The sequence below is a fragment of the Malania oleifera genome, chromosome 8 (genome assembly GCF_029873635.1).
Source record: "Malania oleifera isolate guangnan ecotype guangnan chromosome 8, ASM2987363v1, whole genome shotgun sequence".
NCBI lineage: Eukaryota > Viridiplantae > Streptophyta > Magnoliopsida > Santalales > Ximeniaceae > Malania > Malania oleifera.
In genome coordinates, this window is record NC_080424.1 from 108,353,056 (window position 1) to 108,372,323 (window position 19,268).

Consider the following 19,268-nt stretch of genomic DNA (forward strand, 5'->3'; position numbering starts at 1 on the left):
ATTCAAATATTAAGAGAGAGAGAAATGAAAGCAAAAATAGAAGGGAAGCTGCCAAGTTTTGTCGACGAACACAGGGTTTCGTCGACGAAGGCTTTAAGCATTTCGTCGACGAATACAGGACTTCGTCAACGAGAAAATATTGAGAGGGGTTCTAAGGTAACCTGAATTTTTTCGATGAATACAGGACCTCATCGAGGAAATTTGTGAAGGACTCGTCGACGAACACAGGGTCTTGTCGATGAAATTCCCTATTATATATATATGCAGAATCCGGGAAATATCTCATTTTAAGAAGTCTCTCTCTCTCTCCTCTCTCTCCCCACGACTTTCTCTCCCTTCTCTCTTCCTTTCTAGCCCCACCAGTTGTCCGATCGACGATCTGAGGCTACCACGATGCTCCTGGTGGAATTCCCTACAAGTTTGCCTGAGCGGATCGTCGAGAAAACGAAGTTGGATTTCATCCCAAATTCTGGGTAAGGTCTTTTATTGAGTTTTTGGTTTTATGGTAGTTGTAAGAAATGACGTAGGCAGAAAAATAATAATATTTTGTTATAGGATATTGTGTTTTCAGGAGGTTGATCTAGGAATCCTACGGGTATACAACCAGATTTTTATAGGAGCTTTTCAAAGTTGAAGTAAGGGAAATATGCTATGCTAGGAATTTTTATAAAGTTATTAGAGAATTTATAAACATATATTCATATCAGTTTATTATATAGTTTATACAAAATATGAGTTAAATGCTTGTGTGGCCTGAGTAGATTTTTATGAGATAAAGAATTTATATAGTTTTGTGATGTATCATACTATACTGAATACACAGTTATTGACAGTACATACAATTTACATAGTTTTTCCAGTATATGGGTTTACACAGAATATATAGCTATAGATTTATATTCACAGAGAAATGTACATGCTTATACAACTTTTATAAGAATAGCTTCTTGAAACAGAGATACACACACACACACACACACACACACACACACACACATATATATATATATATATATATATATATATATACATATACATGTATACAGTATTATTCAGATCGGTATTTATACCATAGCTTTATACAGAGTTTAGTATGCCATGTTTCCTATTACCGTATACAGTTTTACAGTATATATATAGTACATAAAGATAGCGTTACGGTAATTTTGGAAACATGATGAAAACAGTAAAAGAGTATATATGTATATAGTATTAGATCCCTAAGGAAAGATACACAGACAGATACAGATTACAGAGCACGGTACCATTGCTAGATACAGATAGAGTGCAATCACATATCTCAGATAGTATGTGGGTACCGTCAGCCATGCTCGGAGAGTATGCAACTCCCCAGTACACTGGGTTGAGGGGGCTGATTTGACGAGGTAGTAGCTAGTCCCGAGCTTAGAAGAGGATGTAGTTTGACCGGGCTGAGATAGTGTAAAGTATGATGACTTATCTGAAGGGCCGACTAGATAGAGTCCCGCCTACGGGTCGCACAACCCTGTCATGAGGGGTCAAATCATGACGTACAGAGTCCCAGGGATAAAATCACAGTTATATATATATTTACAGTTTTACAGTATATGATGAGAATAGTATGATATATTATCAGTATGAAAAGTAGAAAATACAGACGATACAATGTATTTTAAATTGAGAAAGATAGATATGTTTGAAAGATATGTTTTACAAATTGTTGCATTACAGTTCAGTTGCTATATTTTAAAGTACCTTTAACTTAGTTGCCACACACTAGTGATAGCATATTTCCACTTACTGAGCGTCGACTCACCCCTTTATTCTAACATTTTTCAGGTGAGCTAGATAGGCGAGCAGATCAGGCTCGCAGATAGAGAGAGTGTTTGGTCACCCTAGTTATAGGGTGAGTTTTTGGCAGAGTTGTGTATGTTTTTAGGAAAAATGATACTAGAGTAACATTTTTGTATGGTCTGTATATTTTAGAATCTGGTATTGTACAGTTTATGTATAAATGGTTTATGATTTATGTTTCCGCTGCGTAGGACTGTTTATGGTGTATATATTTATATATATATATATATATATATATATATATATATATATATATAAAAGGGGTATGAATTTTGAGGTCGTTACAAATAATCCCAAAAATGGTTATACAAGATTAGTGGAATGATTTCAAAAAATAAAAAATGAAAAATAATATTAATTAATTAATTAATCAAATTAAATTAAATTAATTTTTTTAAAAAAGTAAAATAATAATAAAATTTATTTTTATTAATAAAATATATTATTATTATTATTATTTTATATTTTATATATCTAACTTTCCTGAAGCTTCAAAGAAGCTTTAGGATTCAGATTGAAGGCAGAGAGGCTGCACAAGAGCCCCCCTTATTTCTCTATTGCTCTTTGTCTCTCTCTCTCCCTCTCTCCTCATTTTTCTCGATGAATATTTGCCTGATCGGAAATCGGAAGATACCGCTGAACTCCATTTTTTGTCACCGTCATTTCTACCGAAGCGGATTGATGGTAGGAACGGCGTAGGCGTATCTCTTGAGATAAGTTAAATTTTCGCATTTACCTTAATTTCTTGTAAATTTTAAGCCCAATTAACGACCAGACACCACCACGAGAATTTAAGGATAATTCTATACAAGTCTAGCGGAATGGATTTCTCGTGGGGTAGTCGTAGGCATAACCCCAAATTTGGGATAAGGGGGTTATTAAGGAGCTAATTTTTATTTAATTAGTGTTGATTTAGAAATGTTAGAATATTGAACATTTTGAGGTTGAAGTAGGATTTTTGAAATTTAGGGCTCGGGTGAGCGTCGCGGGTGTAATTTGGGGACCCCGCAGGCATTGACTCACTCGAAAAATGAGCAGCTTGAAAGCTATCCCAAGTATAGAAGTTACGTCGTGTAATATTAAGCCCAAGGGCTACATCGTCTCCTCAGGGAATGCGTTTGATCTCAGATTTTACGTTCTCCCAATCAAAATTAAAAATGCACTGAATTTAGTTCAAATTCGGGTTTTTCAAGATTTTGGGGATTCAAACAAAAACTTAAATTAAAGTCCTAAAACTAACATGCTTCAATTTAAAGAGCAAAAATAGAAACTCTAATCTACTCAAGGAAACACTGAGACACGCGTTAATGAAATATGGTAACCTAGAACATAAAATCAAAGATGCACAAGAATGGAAACCTAATCAAACTCACACACGCGCGGAATAAAAATCAAATCTTTAACATGAACTAAAAATTACGAACCAAAGTCACAATTTAAATGCAAACTAAAAATTGAACTTTTAATACGAGCCAAGAACTCGAACCGAAGGAACAAAACACAAACAAAGACCTAAATTTAACGAAACACAATAAAACCTTTTTTTTTTTCTTTTATTTAAGAACGAAACTGGACCTCATTAGATTACTGCAAAATAAACTAAAGTACTAGTTAAATCTACCATGAAATTAATTGAGAAAATACATAAATAAAGTGCAATAATAAGAAAACACCATAAACAACGACTCAAAAACTAAAACTTTCCAATAACCCTCAACGAGAACTTAACAATGTCCAACTAAATAAATAATTAAAATATACCGTACACAATTATTCAAACTCACACTTTTCAAACGAAACTAAATAATAATAATAAAGAACAATGTTTGCATAACATAAAGAAAAACAAGAAAAATGAAAAAGGAAGAGAGAGAGAGAGAGAGAGAGAGAGAGAGAGAGAGCATGAGAAAACTTTAGGCCGTGGCAGCAGGGTGCTGTGCAGTGGAAGCTGTTCTGGTGGCTGCTGCTGTGTTTGCTGCCTGCTGAACGTGCAGAGAGGCTGGAACAGGGGCTGCCTGGAGGATGTTGCTGCTCTGGAGGCTGCTGGTATAGCAGCAGGGGGCTGATGTGCTGTGAGGGTCTACTGGTGTTGGTGTGGTAGCAAGCTGCTGCAAGAGTTGCTGCAGGCTGCGGGTATTGCTGCTGTGTCGGAGAAGTTGGAGTTGCAGCAGGGATCTCTCGGGTGCTTGTGTGCTGTGCTGAAGGAGGACTGGAACAAAGAGGATAGGGAAGGGCAGAGCTAAGGAAGAACAGGGGAAGAAGGACAAGGAAACAGAGAAGGAACGAAGCAGAAAAAAAACAAAACAAACTAAAGAAAAAGAAGAAGAAGAAGAAGAAGAAGAAGAAGAGGGGAGAAGAGGGAAGAAGAGAATGGGGAGCCCTGGGGGCTGCCTGCACAAGGAGAGGAAGAGAAGGAGATTTAAAGGAGGCATTGGGTGCCCTAGACCCGGATAGCACTAACCCGACCCGTTTGGAAAGGGTTGACCCGGCAACTTGATTTTTTTTCATTTTTTTCACTCTCTATTCATCGCAAATCTGACTCTTCTGGAGCCAGTATCTCACAAAACTCAAAACACAAAAGTTATATATGATCATTTCCTCTTTCTCCATAAATTTGAATCGTATCGATCAGAGCTCAGAGGGAAAAGTTATGCATGAAATACGAACAAGTATCGGTTTTGGTTCCCGGGAATTTTCCTGCCACAAAAAATTACAAAAACTTAATAAATAATGCAATAAAGTTCAAGAATGATAATTTTGGAACTTTATTAAAATATTGGATAATTTTGGACATTTAATTAAAAATATAAACCGTAAAGTTCGGGTTAAACGTCCAATTACGCAGTTTCGGCGCGTAATCAGGCATAGTTCATAAAATCAAGTGAGGGTGTTAAATATAAGTTTAAATATTAACTTGGGGTATATGGAGCCTAGGGAAGGGTATATGAGAATTATTTTGGGGAAATGAGTTAATTAATCTGGAGAAAATGCAAATTGTAGGATTTGAGTTTCAGGCGCCAAGGGCGTAGGATCTGGGTTTTAACGAGACTCTCAATAAGTCAGGTAAGAGGAATAAATTATAACAGTATTTTTTTTAGAACTACTGTTTGAATTGATATGTGAAAATGAGCATATGGTATTTTGTCTGGAAATTATTATGCTATAAATATCAGATAAATTGTGTGGCATTTGAGTAATATTAAATTGTGATATTTTGGAATATGAAATATAACTATAAAAATATTGTCTATATTAAATGGGGAAATATAAGAATATGATTTGTATTATTGAAAAGTGTGGAAATTCATGAAATGGGATATATATATATATATATATATTTTATTTTGAGGTTGAAATGTGAATATTGAGGTGGAGAATTCTGAAATCGTAAATATTGGAGATGTGAAAATTGTATTGAGAATTCTACAAGGTAAATACTGAAATGTGAAAATGGGAAATATGAATATTGTAATGTAAATGTTGCAATATGAATAGTTAAAACATGAATATTGAAATGGGTATACTAAAATGTAAATATGGCATTGTGAATATTGAGTTGAAATGTAATTATTGAATTTGGTATACTGACTGTGAATATTAGGAAAACGTGAACGTTGTACAGTGCAACTGCTGCAAAGGGATTATTGAAATATGATTGATGAAATGTCAATACCGCATAATGATTGCGGGTATGTGGTAGTGAACCTTGATAGATGGTTGTGAAAACCCTAATGATGGGTTGTGATATTGAGCACGGTACCATTGCTAGTGGTGTAATGCAACCACATGGACTCTTGGAGCGTGTGACGTGACAATTGACTGAATGTTTAGTAGAGTTGTTGTACCTCCTGAGTCCGGATTACGGCTATAGGCTGGCTAGTTGTACTACATATGCGAGATATATGATATAATATTTTGATCTAACCAGGTCAACCAAACACGGTTAGATCCAGCTTTCGGGCCGCACAACCTTGACCATGGGGGGAAACATGACGTGAAAAGAAAGTTCCTCAGGGTAGCTATGAGTTACAGACGCGATGTTGGTACTAGATACCAAGGATACTCATGAGTCAGATAGTGAAATGGAAACGGACAGTGAAAGAATGATAAAATGGGCTAAAATGAGAAATGAAAGTAATAATGGAAAACAAGAAATAGAGAATGATAAAATTGAGAAATAGATTCGTGTGAGTTAATAACATAAATAATTAAGGCGAAGTGAAACTCTTCGCCTGAGGACTTACTGAGTAAGGTGAGTGCCCTGATAGGTATCAGATGTGGTCATACCTGGCTGCATAATGTGTTAGGGCAGAGGGAAACTACCTGTATGGGCGGGTAGTCTTCCCTATTCTCAGGAATTTCGCTAGTAAATATGTGTTGGAAATGATTGAATTTGAGAAATAGTTTTAAAACTTATAAAAACTTGTGTTGTATATCTATATGATTATGAGAATATTTTTATCAGTGTATTTTTCTCAGATGAAATGTTGATTTGAAAAGTAAAGTGTGTTATAACTGAACTCATATGGCCACACACTGTAAATAATTTATTCCTTCTTACTGAGATATGTCTCACCCAAATTATCTAAATTTTTCAAGGAATAAAGATAGGTCAGGCGATAGAGCTCCGAGATCTTAGGGAGTTGAGACCTTGACACACAGGGTGAGTTTTTTGACTAGGGGAGGTGTAATTCCCCTAGAGTTGAGTTGTTTTTGAGTATAAGATGGTAATGTATATATACGTATGTTGATACTTAGGGTATTGTATTCTAATTGTTAGATATGTACTATCTTTCGCTATTAGATTGTAAAATTGAAATGACTTTTTACCCGGTACCCAATGCGGGTCGGTTCATATGAATGGTAACAGGATTGTAAACATGGCCGATTGGTGAATATTATTGATGACGAGTGAATATTTATTATTATTTATAAAAAAAATTTATACAAAAATTGGGGTGTCACAATCGGGGCGTTACACCCACGATCAACTTGCATACCTCTTGACTAAGGCTTTATCCTATCAGAAATTTCACGCTTTGTGCTCCAAGATCGACTCAACTGATAGCACGCCTATCTTGAGGGGGCGTATAAATGAAATTGTATAGTTTTCAAGCAAACCGTTGATGGTTTCTATATACCCTTTGACGGTTGCTTTGAGGGTTTCAGATAGAATGTTTTCTAGGAGAAAATCGTTGATGATTACACTTGTTGCTGAATTGCCGAGAATTTTAGTAGTTGAAGATTTGCTAATATCCGATAGTCTGCGGCAATATGGGATGCTTCACTTGTATTACTTGAATATTTGTTTATATTTGACAGTTTATGATTTTTTGATTTGATATTTAAATACTTTTGAATTTGTAACAACTATACCTTGTATAAGTCTTATATATAAGACATCTCTACATCAATGAAAGTGTCTTGCATTTTCTTTAATAGTGTCCAAAGTGGCGTGATGGTGGTTGGAGTCTCTAGGTTATCCAAAAAATAAAAATTGATATGAATATCTTCATAATTATGCAATTATAAATATAAGTAATTGGGTTGACTCATATGCATGCAACTTGCATGTACATAATTACATAATTGATTAAATTTAGATATACTCGTGATTGTGTAGTTACGTAATTATAGTATTGGTTATACCTAACTATACTTTGAAATTAAATAACATAATTACGTAATTAACGTTATAATTTGAAAATATACATACCTAATTTTTTAATTATAAGAAATTTAATTTGAATATGTACGTAATACACAATTATAAATGAAGAAACAAATTTGGGACTATAAAAGGTATATGTGTTTTTGGTTTTTTCTTTTCTATTTACTGTTTTTAATTTTGATTTTGTTTTTGTTTTCAAATATGGGCATGGATCAATCCTAGTAATATTTGAGGAGTTGAGAGTAAGAACTACACAAGGAAGGCAATCTCAAAAGAATGGCGCCTGCTTCGTCCTTATCTGCCCTGTCTCTGCTCCCTCGCTTCTTTTCCTTCCCCGCACCTTCATCCTACGAGAATGGTCTGCGACCTTCCTTCTCTTAAAATCCCTTATTATACTGCCAACATTGAGGATTTCTCATTAGTTTTGTCGAATTTCTCAGGCATCAAGAAATGCAGAGACCAACGCGTGTTTTGCTGCGGGAACAGAGATCATCATCGAGACCCATGGTGCGAATCTCTCCCTGTTCAACTCATGTTTTGAATTTTCCTTTTTCTTGCATTTCCCGTTCCTTGTTACAGTAGCTGCGTTCGAGAACATTCTGGAATTAGAAGAAGAGAGGCTATGCTTCGACTGGCGCTTGGTTCGTTCTCTTTCCCGGCGGCAATTGTTTCAGATGCATTGGCGGAGAACGGTAATTGTCATGAAGTGTTGTTTTGCGTAAATTTGTATAGGGTTTGAGTTTAATTTTGTGTATATTTTCTGGGCTGGGTTTCAGATGTGCCGGAGGGTTTTCGGGTTTACTCCGACAACCTAAACAAGTTCAATATCTTGATCCCTGGAGGTGAATCATTTACAGTTATGCACGTTGTTCAATACTGGTGTTTGGGAACACGAATTTCAAAGCTTGAATTGAAATTATGTAGGTTTTAGAAAAAATGCAATACAAAATTATATTCAATTTCATCAAAATCAGATGGAAGGCTCTAACCAATAACCATGGTGGTGTTAACAAAATTATAATGCACTCGTGCTTCTGAGATGTTGCCATATTTTGCAGGCAATGGCGCCATGCTTATATCTGAACTGTGTATTGTGCTAACAATGGGTACTTGTTCATGCAGACTGGCAAGTGGGTGCAGGAGAACCTAATGGATTCAAATCAGTGACTGCTTTCTACCCGCAAGAAGCTTCTAGCTCAAATGGTACTCATGGAGTTTTCTGGTGGATCCATCTGGTTCAAATGGTATTCATGAAATCTGAAATTTCTTAATGGATTGCTTCAGTCAGCGTAGTAATCACAGGGCTCGGTCCGGATTTTACCAGATTGGAGTCTTTTGGCAAAGTTGATGCCTTTGCTGAGACTTTGGTGGGTATAAATTTTCATGATCTTATATTGAAGCTTTGTGATGGATTAAAGCTCACTCAGGTTGCACACGTATTTTTTATGCATTGACAATGGTTGCAACAGGTTAGTGGCTTGGACAGAAGTTGGCAAAGACCTCCTGGTGTGGCTGCCAAACTCATAGATTGTAAAGCTTCTAATGGTAATTGCATCCCCTCCTGCAGGCATCAGTATAATTGGTGATGGAGTTTGTCATAATCATGTCATTTGTTGTTCCTATACGAGGAATGGATGAGCCTCAAAATCCCATAACCTTATGTTGAGATAATTAACCATTTACTGCACGTTTGGTACACATGAATGAAAGGAAATTGGGTGGAATGGAATCGAATTTTTCACTTGATTTCATCATGAACCTCATTCAAAATTTCATTCCATTATGCAAACCAAACATGCTGTTTAAGTTTACTGTTAATTAAGATTGGCCTCTTTTAACCTTCTTTAACTTCTGATCAGGGTTGTATTACATTGAGTACTCACTGCAAAATCCTGGTGAAAGTTACAGACATTTATATTCAGCAATGGGAGTGGCATCCAATGGCTGGTATAACAGACTATATACTGTGACTGGACAGGTGTTTTGGCGATAAATCTCTGTGATCAATTCATTTCTTCTTTGTTTTAGTCTCCTAGCAGTTGTTCCTTTGTGCACAACTACTTTAGTTCTTGACAATTTTACATGTTGCTGCAGTTTGTGGAAGAAGATTTGGGGAAATATGGTTCTGCAATTGAAAAGGTGAGCCTAAACAATCCTACGAATTATTTCATTTTTATTCCCTTTTTAGTTGAGCATGTTCTGTTTGGAGCTTGAAAAACATTAGAGAGAGGAAAGGAAAACATGAAGGGATTGCCATTTTTCTTGTTTGATTATCAAGGAAGTTTGAAAAATAAAATAAAACAGTAGTAATGAATGAGCTAAATTTTAATTTTATACATTTCCTTAATCCTTCATCATAGTAGAACAAATTTAAAAAAAAAAAAAAATAGTATTTAATGTAGAAAGAAAATATAATGGGAAATGTATTTCCTTTTTGTTTCTTTTTATTTTATTTCCTCAGACAAATTCTTAATCCAAACAAAGCCTTATTGTTTTCTTCAGGCATTCTTATATGGCAGAACTTAAAGGCTTTGTTGTTCTAATTGAGCATATGATCTATAACTCTATATCATTCTCTATTTTGTGGATCAGACATCTTCAGGAGAGAGGGGTGTTGGAGATGCTCCTGCACCATTTTTTCCCTTTAAATTTAAAATCTGGCAATGGCATATTGGAGCTAAAACTAGTTTTGGCTACATATTTGTGAAAGTACTTTGAGGTACTTAAAAGAAAAATCTTAACCTTGAGATCTAGGAGAGGCTTTGGATTTGGATTTGTGTAAATTTGAACTAAATGTAATATAAAATTGTATTGAATTTTATTCAAATTCGCACAAATCCAACTTTAAGGCTTGAAATCCATACTCCCAAATGCAGAGAATGCAGATTTGGGGTTTTTAAAGACATTGAGTGGTTCTTGTGATTTGTGGAGAGTTCTTGGGGTTGCAACTTGAGTGCATTTTGAGGGTTTTAGCCAGCCTTAGGGGTTTATCCTTGGATTGGGCTTTTCATGTTGAATGGGTGAGAGAACCACCAATGGAAAATTTTGGACGTTTATATCATAACTAGGTTTTTGAATTTTAGTTTGGAAAAAACTCTTGTTATTTTAGGAGTTTAATTAATTTAGGTTTGTTTTGTGTATTTTATGTACTTTGGAGTTCTTCTGTAATTACGTGTTTTAGTTGAGGTTATTTTGTAATTATTTGTGTTAGTTGTAGTATTGGGTGTGTATATGTACTTTGATGGTGTATTGTGTGGATTTTGAAATCAAAATTGCTATGCAATTTCCCTCTCTTTCCTTAGGGCGTTTGGATCAAGGATTTTGGTGGGGCAAAGGAAAGGAAAGGAATGGAAAATGAGAAGGAAACTCATTTTCCATTGTATTTTTCTCTTTATGTTAAATACTACTAAAAATAAGAATTTATTCTAATATGATTAAAAACTAAGGAAAATTGAACAGCAATGGTGTATAAAATTAAATTTTTGTTCATTGATTAGATATACTTTTTATTTTCTTTTTCAATTTCCTTGATAACCGAACGTGAGAAATTGGATTCCTTTATGTTTTTCTTTCCTTTTTCTCATATTTTCCAAGTTCCAACGGGACCTTAGGCTCTCTTCTTTTGTCTATTCCGCCCTCCTGTGATGTAGGACAAAAAGTAAGACCTGGGAAGATCCTTGCTGGAAAATAATTAAGACGATTTGGGTTAAGGAATTGTGGGATTAAGTAAGTAGTTTATTATGTCTATTTAGTATTAACTAGTATAGGATTATGTGTATTTGGGAGTTATTTGTAATATTTGTGTAAAATGGGGATATATTTGTAATGTAATATAATTTTAGAAGTTTATCTGTAATTTCATGTAAAGAGACTTTTTTATAAATAGTGTGTGACAATGTGAAGTAGGCGGTTGTTGATAAATTTGAACTAGAGTTGAACTTGAGTTAGCCCCTGGTATATCCTCTCTCCTCCCTTCCCCTTCCTTCCTCTCTTCTAATATCTCTTGTTACGGAACCACAATACTGCCTTCGCATCATCCTGCTTTCTCTTCTTCTTCCTTTTTCTTTCCTCTGTTTTGCTCGCTCAATTCTCTCAAAGGTCCGTTTGAATCAAAGATTTTGTATAGAAAAGAAAATAAAAAAGATATTCATTTTCGGTTATATATATATATATATATATATATATATTAATTTATCTCATTTTTCTTGATAACCGAACATGAGTAAGTGGAATTACCTAATTTTGTTTTTGTACAAGTTCTCATACTAGCCTTACATCAATGGGTTATCTTAGGCAACTATTGCTTTAATAGCTTGACATAAAAAAATTTATGTGGTTTCTACTTCATTTTATTTTATGGACTAAACTTGACACTAGTGAAATTTTTGCAGGCTGTTGCATCTTTCAGGTTTATCTGAAGAAATATTTACAAGCAAGAAGTGGGGTGTGGAGATTACATTCACAAGCCTTAATACTGTCAAATCCAATCCATTCAATCGGACTTAACAGTTGGTCACAAGCCTGATGTATATAGCCTTCTTTATATACATTTTCTTTTTTTAATTTTTTCATGATAAGCTCCTATTATTCGAAATGAAACAGATTGAAAATGAAGTACAATTAAAAATTATATTATGAACATGTTAATTTCATTTCATTCTTGAATGCAAATCGAGTCATTTTTAGTGGTACATTCAGGTAGAGTTTGTAATATTGATTTTGAGACTTGAATTTAAATGTGTAGACTAAAGAAAAAAATTAATATAATTTTATATTATATTTTAGTCAAATTTACATAAATTTAAGTTGGCAAGCGAAGTAAACATTAATGCTAAATTAGACACTTCATAGATAAGTTCTATTAATGAATGAGTGACAAATATAATGATACAAAACTAATAAATTGAGGTGCTGATTAAAGTGATTTTTACTTGGGCATTTTGTCTTCAAGGTGACTTTATTAAAAGGATGAAAATGAATTTTTTGATATTATTTTAAATGTTTGATCCCCAAAAGAGAAGATGTTGAAAAGAAAAAGTTTGTTTGATAAAAAAGTTATACTGCGTGTATTGAAAATAATTAAAATAGAAACATATTTTTAGAAAATATAAATTAATATATTAATACTTTTGTAATATTAAAAAAAAAAACTAAAGACAGCAGTGAAATTGGAGAACAAACTAGGTTTTAATCTTTAAAATTTTCAAATTTAACGTTTAAAAGTTCACAAAAGACCTGAAAACTGACTTTTAAAAGTTAAAAAGTTATGTTACAAATCCTTAGGATCCAACTATTACTTTTAAAAAAATAATTGACACTAAAGAAAAGGGGTCAAGCCACCCTTAGTAGTAAAGGAACTAACTAATAGGATGGGCACTTCCATGGTTCATGTTTGCGGGGCAGAAAGATTCAGCAGTGAGGACCTTATTCTTCTTCTGCCTATCTATTATTTCCATAGGAAAGGGGCAAAAAAAATGAACAAAAGCAGAGTGACAATTCCCAGTATGAAACATTGGGTCTAAGTATTGGATATTGATGAATATAAAGCATAAACCATGAAGCATCATTTAGGACAAAATAAATAAATTTAAACAAAAATAAACATCAATCCGTTCTAACATTCTCCTCCCTCCCAGGTTCCCCAGTTTTTGGTACACCGCTTTTATGAAACAAAAGGGTAAGTTGATCACCAAAGAGCAGGTTCCTTAGATTCTGCAATTGTTGCCACTCTTTCTCCATCTGCAAATCCAACTCCTCGAAATGAACTATCTTGTCCCAAATCTCCTTCATCTGCACAAGTTGTCCCCAAGAAATGGGAATTTTCCGTTTTCCCCACCAGCATCGTTTAGCAAATAATTCATATTTATACAAAATGCAAGGACACCGATGAGATGGAGTTCTACACAGACTACACACCTTGACTTCAACAATGTCGGAAATTTTCCTTTCTACCTCCAGCTCTTCCTTCTTGTGCAGGGAATTTGCATCCGCGTGAGTTCTTTCTAACACAGTGGTCTCCAAATTTGATGCAGCATCTGCCTCTGGATAAGAGACTACAACATTATTACTCAAATAATGCTGGGGGCTATTGCAAACAGTTTTTTATTTTTATTTTTTATTTTTTATTTTTTATTTTTTAATCCTGGTAAATATGGGGAGGCACGGGCCCTTCAGACCCTTACCCCCTTACCAAAATGCAAGAGGGGACTAACTGCATCCACAGAAGCCAGTCCCCAGGCAAGTCAAGGAGACCTAGAGGGAAATCAAACTCATGACCTCTTTCAACCTTTGTCTACCCTTACCACTTGACCTACTTTGGCGGGTTGGCAATTTGCGTGAATGTCAATTCAACCATGGTTTCAAGGCCATGCCTACTAAAAAATCACAAGTACTAGCCCAACCCATTTGTAGCCCTGTATCTAAATCCCAAATGCTTCAGGTGAGGTCCTACCAAGAAGTCATTGTACCTTGCTGTCTTGAATCGTTTGCAATGGAATGAAGATTCTCTCTACTTGTTGCCTCGGACAAAGCTGTAACAGCTGCTTTAGTAGCTGCCTTTGCAACCTCTTCACCAGCCAAAGCAGAGAGGAAAGCTGCCTGAAAGGGGGGAAAAAATAACCACTTAAGAAATCTGACTGAAATAAAACACAGAAAATCAAACTTGTCCAGATTTTGGTTGGGCTGCAACAGTGTCGTCAACACTTGGATACCCATAGGAGACCCAAATTTTAGGTTAGGTGGCAATTTGACAATTGACATGGTATTAGAGTCACGGTTGCTATGAGGATCTGGATTGCACTGCATTTATCTTCTGGGTGGGGTGGAGGGTCAGGGGTGTGGAAGGGTGTTCAACTATATATATATATATATATGTATGTATGTATATTTTGATCATTAAAGGGTAAATTGTATTGATCAAATTGAATGTGAATGGTCATATTTTCAACCTCAAATAGTTGAATCCAGAAAAATGAACAGAAATTCTGAAGCAAAAAATTAATTGTCATACATTCATTACATCACGTAGGTCTTTCTAATTTCTAGTTTAACCCATTAAGTCAACTACCAGCAGGCATATTGAGTTCCGAATACAAACTAAAACATGTAAACTACAATCTATATCCATATGTCAAGTATGCATCTTCCTCTTTTTTTGGTCACAAGAATATAGAAGCTAGTGCCAACAAAGGTCTGTAGAAAGGAAAACAAATGCCCCATTTTGATCAAGGGCAGGGTTGTTTGCCAGACCATAAAACTTTGAAACTGTCATTACATAATCTTGGAAGTAGGCAATTGTCCCATCTTACATACATTCGAACAACAAAAAAAGAAAAAAAAAAAACCACAACTAATTAATATTTTCATGTCGAGAAAAGCAGGTGGTGTAGATACTCAAACACACAAAAGGAGCTGTACAAATACTGATCTATGAATCATTCAATGGGGAGTTTTATGAGTTTGTATGTCAACTATCAAGGTAAGGCCAAGTGTTAAAAAAAAAAAAAAGGATTACCTATTAACATATACTAATAAACAATAAAAACCTTAAGTCCAACTAGTTGCGGTTTCTTCAAGCTCAATTCCTATTTCTACAGGTCTCAAGCCAAAATGATGATTGGCAAGATGCCCTCCACTATGCTGTCCTATTTTCAGGTCTTGGCACAGTCAAGAGCAGGCAGCAAAGAATGATATGGACTGCAGGGAACCAACAGATTTTTCATATCTAAAGTTGCTGTAACCACTCCCCTTCCTCCCCCCCCCTCCCTCTCTTTTTTCTTCTTCACACCTTCTTCAAGTCCCTATTACTGAAAACAAAATTAACTTAAAATAGAATTCCGCACCTGTGCCATAATTGGGTTACTTGCATCAGCAAGTGGTGTGAGACGCATTCTTTTTGTTGGGGATGATTTGCCAATAGTTTCCAATCCAGATTCGGTCTCGCTCTGGTCCTTCATTTGATAAAAATTGTTATAAACCTCCGCAGATTCAGCATCCCCCACAAATTGCTCCCCAAAAGGAAGCTTGATGAAACGAGCAACACAATCCTTCTCACTCCTACCGCCAACGTGCTCTGCAACCTTCTTCCAGTTATCACCATGATGCATGATGGCTTCCAGGAGACGCAAAGTTTCTACATCAGTCCAATTCGTCTTTGCATCTTCACTAATTTCAACCCGTCTAAAATCAGAAGAATTAACACCAACTCGATAGTTGCCACGAACGTAGCACCTCGCACAAAGAGTCAAGTCATACTATGCAACAGAGAGAAGAGAGAAGTTTTAAAAGTTTGTGACCACCGTATTATCCCAAAATGAGCTTTAGATCATGCACTAGCTAGTAGAATGATAGAAGAAACTTAAATAGGACATCATGGATGGCATGTATAAGCATCAGTTCATAACGATAATTTGAACTACAATCACAAATAATAATAGACTGCTAAAATAAATTGAATACTGAATTGTAGAACTCCAAAATATGGAAAGAAACAACTTTTAGAAGATGAAACTCCATAGAAAATTGTCCATTGCCTACTCAAATTCAGATTTGAAGGTCTAAGCATGGATGAAGAGAAGCCATGCTGGGGCTGTAATACCTTGGTTTAAACTCCTGTTTGCTATCCTCATGAGTTTCCACGATTCTTAAAGAATCGAGATTAACTGTTTGGAGGTTAGTGGGCATACATATCATAGATTCATAGATAGTTCTTAATAAAATAATATCTTTTGGAGCTGAAATCTCCAGGGGTCCTTCTCTCAGAACAAAAAACGTAATTTGGGAAATTATAAAGAAAAATTAAAAATACTTGGATAAAAATTCAGGCTCTGACATTCTTATGTATGATTCTATTAGACGATCACAGAATCATAGACTCTTTTCCTCAAGGAACAAAAAAATTGAAAAGTTTGGATTTGGATTTAATGGTTGGAAATGGATAGCAAAAATTGCAGGAACAGAATCATAAAAGCGAATGAATACGTGGAGCTCGATATGGATATAAGTATAAATACCTTGTCACAAGCAAAGCAAGCGATATTACAGAGTGATTTGCAGCCGCTGCACAATTTCTTCGAAGCCACTCGATTCGGGACTGAAGATTCAAGTGAACTCCCTTCCTGCGAAGACTTACTCTCTTTTTCTTCCCACTTCAGCGGCTGCTTCAATGCTGTTCCTGAGTAATTAATCAAGCCCCAACCCTCGAGAAAATCGAAAAGCCTACGGATCGAGCCGACGTCTCCAACGATCGTCTTCCGCACCTCCGTAAAAGTGATCTTGATCGTAGGGTTTTCTCTGAACGCCCTGACTATGGAGTTCCGGTAGTACTTGTAAAGCTTAGGGTTTTTGGAAGGCGACCTTCCGTCGAAGAACTCCGGGAGGAATCTTTTCTCGCAGTCGTGGATGTTGTTCCACGAAAACCATCCTATCACAATATTCAAAACAATAACTGATAGGGAATTTCTAGGGTTTTAGAGAAGCAGAGCTGGGAAGTTGCAGCCGTACTTACGTGAATAGCTGGGAATAATAACATCGTGTTGGATGGACGGTGGTGGTATAGATGGGACGGAAGAGGCGGCGACGGGGGTTTCTTTTGAAGCCGGTGTAGCGGCGACTGGGGTTTCTTTCGAAGCCGGCGTAGCGGCGACTGGGGTTTCTTTTAAATCCGCCGGTGGAGTGTCTGACTTTGCAATGGGAGTGGTGAGGGGATTCGGGGAGGCCTCAGGCTCAGGCTGAGGGGCCGCTGCGGCGGGCGTTTCTGTTGAGGGTCCGCCGGGATCTTTTACCGGTGAACTCGTCGACATTTTCGCCGTTGTCGACAAAGAAGGTTGGAGGCTTTCACTGGGCTTTGAAACGGAAAAACTCAAGTGATGAACCTCACGGTTATTAGTTAATCTTTTCGATTATTAGGCCCAGCCCAACATAATTTCAATGGGTCTTAAATCCAAATCAGTAGCCCCTTGGCCTTTCCCTAGAACCTTTTGATGATTTGGTTTGCTTCAACTAGGGCGTGTTTGGATGAAAGAATTGGAATTAGGCTTACCTTGCTTTAGGGACAAGAATTTCAACTCTTGTATTCAACAATAAGATTTGCGTATAATGCATTGAACTTTATTGATTTCTGCACAAATTCCAAAATTAGTATGAAATTATTTGCTTCTAAAGAGAGCTACAAAACAAAATTGTTATTATTAATTTTCTTTAAAATTTAAAAAATTTTAAATATCCCTCTTGAGATTTGACAAAAAGATACTAACCTTTTTCTAAATTTCATAAATCTCAAGCACAATCGCTAAAATTTTCAAAATTTCACAAACCTTCTCTAAGATTTGTCAAAAATACTCAAATCTTTCCTTATATTTCAAAAGAAGACAAACTTTTTAAGGTGTGTAAGTGTTTCAAAAATCAAATGTCAAGAGAAGTTTATGAAATTTTTGAAACCTTACCGTTAAATTTTTAAAATCTCAAAAGAGGAATCCTGACCAAGTGAGTTTGAACCCTGAACCTCCCTAGAGGGGTATAGGACCTAAACCACTAGGCAAAAGTTTAGGTTCTTTTCTATCTTTATTGATGTCAATAATAGATTGCAAAAGCTAGTGAGATGGATGGTGATGAAGATTTATGGCAGCTTCTAAGATTTGTAAGACTAAAATAGGCCGCTTGGAAGGTCTTGGTGGCTTTTGAAGGATCTCTCCCATACTCATGTCAATAAAATAGTATAAAGAATTGAAAGGGAAGGGCTTTAGACAGAGCGAGATAAAGAGAGTTTTGAGTTTTGTTGGGTGTACTAGCCTTGAGAAGGAGAATTTCTCTCCTCTTTTATCACATAACTTTGTACATATGGCTCCTTTTTACTTTCTACATATGGCACCTTTTTATTGGGAGACGTAGTCATTCCTCGCATGTGGGCATCCCATTCTCAATTTGTGTGCTTGTTTGAAGGGTGATAATTACCCACATATGATTATGTTTGGTGTGTAGGCTTGCATGTGGGACAATGGTTCTAATCCAAGAGATTGGTTTTTTCATGTTTTAGCCTGAGCTAATTTTCATATGGGTGAGCCAAGTTGTTCCCCATATAACTTGCATGTGACTAAGCTAACCTACTCCTTACGTGATCGAGCTAACTTGCGCCCTACATTCTTCCCTTTTTTGGTGATGGCAAAACAATGATGTTTTACATTTTTCTCCCCCCATTTGTCATTATCAAAAAGAAGATAAATAAAATAAATTTAGAAAAAATGTAACATAATATCCCCTTAAAATTGCATTTCTAATGTACTTGAGAGAAATATGATATATATATATATAACGAGAAGATTTGCATTTGAACCTCCCTCTCAATATCTGAAAATGTAACGACCTGCTATTTATTTTCCAATTCTTTTTTTTTTTTATACTATGAAATTTATAATGCTCTGATGCCTACTAAATTAAACCAAATCATCAACCTAAGCAGCGAGAAGCGGAATTCATATAAACACAATCAAGAAAATATACAATACCAAAGTGTTAAAATGTTCCCAAAATATACATATATAACTGTTTCCCAAAATGCCCTCAACTGAGTAACCTTCCTAAAATACTCACTCTACTAACAAGCCTGAACTATAACCTCCTCTATTTGTGAGCCTGATTTGCTCGCCCAGCTGGATTACTTGAAAAATATTAATTTAATGGGATGAGACGACGTTCAGTAAGACGAAATATGCTATTGGTAGTGTGTGGCAAATGAGTTATAATACTATGAAGATCTGTCTCTATATAA

General features: G+C 35.6%; 2 protein-coding genes across 10 annotated transcripts; one reads left to right on the forward strand and one right to left on the reverse strand.

The window, feature by feature from the left end:
* Positions 1-7,657: 7,657 nt before the first annotated feature.
* Positions 7,658-12,197, forward strand: LOC131162957 (psbP domain-containing protein 3, chloroplastic). 8 transcript variants are annotated; one of them, XR_009138877.1, is made up of 11 exons: positions 7,721-7,862; positions 7,945-8,011; positions 8,084-8,196; positions 8,281-8,346; positions 8,627-8,707; positions 8,789-8,871; positions 8,974-9,049; positions 9,364-9,482; positions 9,599-9,643; positions 11,155-11,230; positions 11,896-11,956. XR_009138877.1 is itself a non-coding variant. In XM_058119592.1 (11 exons), the coding sequence occupies exons 1-10, from the start codon at positions 7,781-7,783 to the stop codon at positions 11,228-11,230; spliced, it is 777 nt and encodes a 258-aa protein (XP_057975575.1). In that variant the 5' UTR covers positions 7,721-7,780; the 3' UTR covers positions 11,896-12,021. The 8 variants fall into 8 exon arrangements, 6 of the variants coding, with proteins under 6 accessions (XP_057975576.1, XP_057975577.1, XP_057975575.1 ...); XR_009138878.1 differs by having other exon boundaries at positions 8,087-8,196; XM_058119592.1 differs by having other exon boundaries at positions 9,364-9,451; positions 11,896-12,021.
* An 810-nt stretch (positions 12,198-13,007) lies between these two features.
* LOC131162958 (SWI/SNF complex subunit SWI3B) lies at positions 13,008-17,624 on the reverse strand. Of its 2 annotated transcripts, XM_058119597.1 has the most exons (6): positions 17,010-17,624; positions 16,516-16,925; positions 15,346-15,756; positions 13,972-14,101; positions 13,421-13,545; positions 13,008-13,294 (listed from the first exon to the last, which is right to left on the reverse strand). In XM_058119597.1, exons 1-6 carry the CDS (start codon positions 17,302-17,304, stop codon positions 13,109-13,111), a joined length of 1,557 nt encoding a protein of 518 aa, XP_057975580.1. In that variant the 5' UTR covers positions 17,305-17,624; the 3' UTR covers positions 13,008-13,108. The 2 variants fall into 2 exon arrangements, with proteins under 2 accessions (XP_057975580.1, XP_057975579.1); XM_058119596.1 differs by having other exon boundaries at positions 13,008-13,545.
* Positions 17,625-19,268: the final 1,644 nt, after the last annotated feature.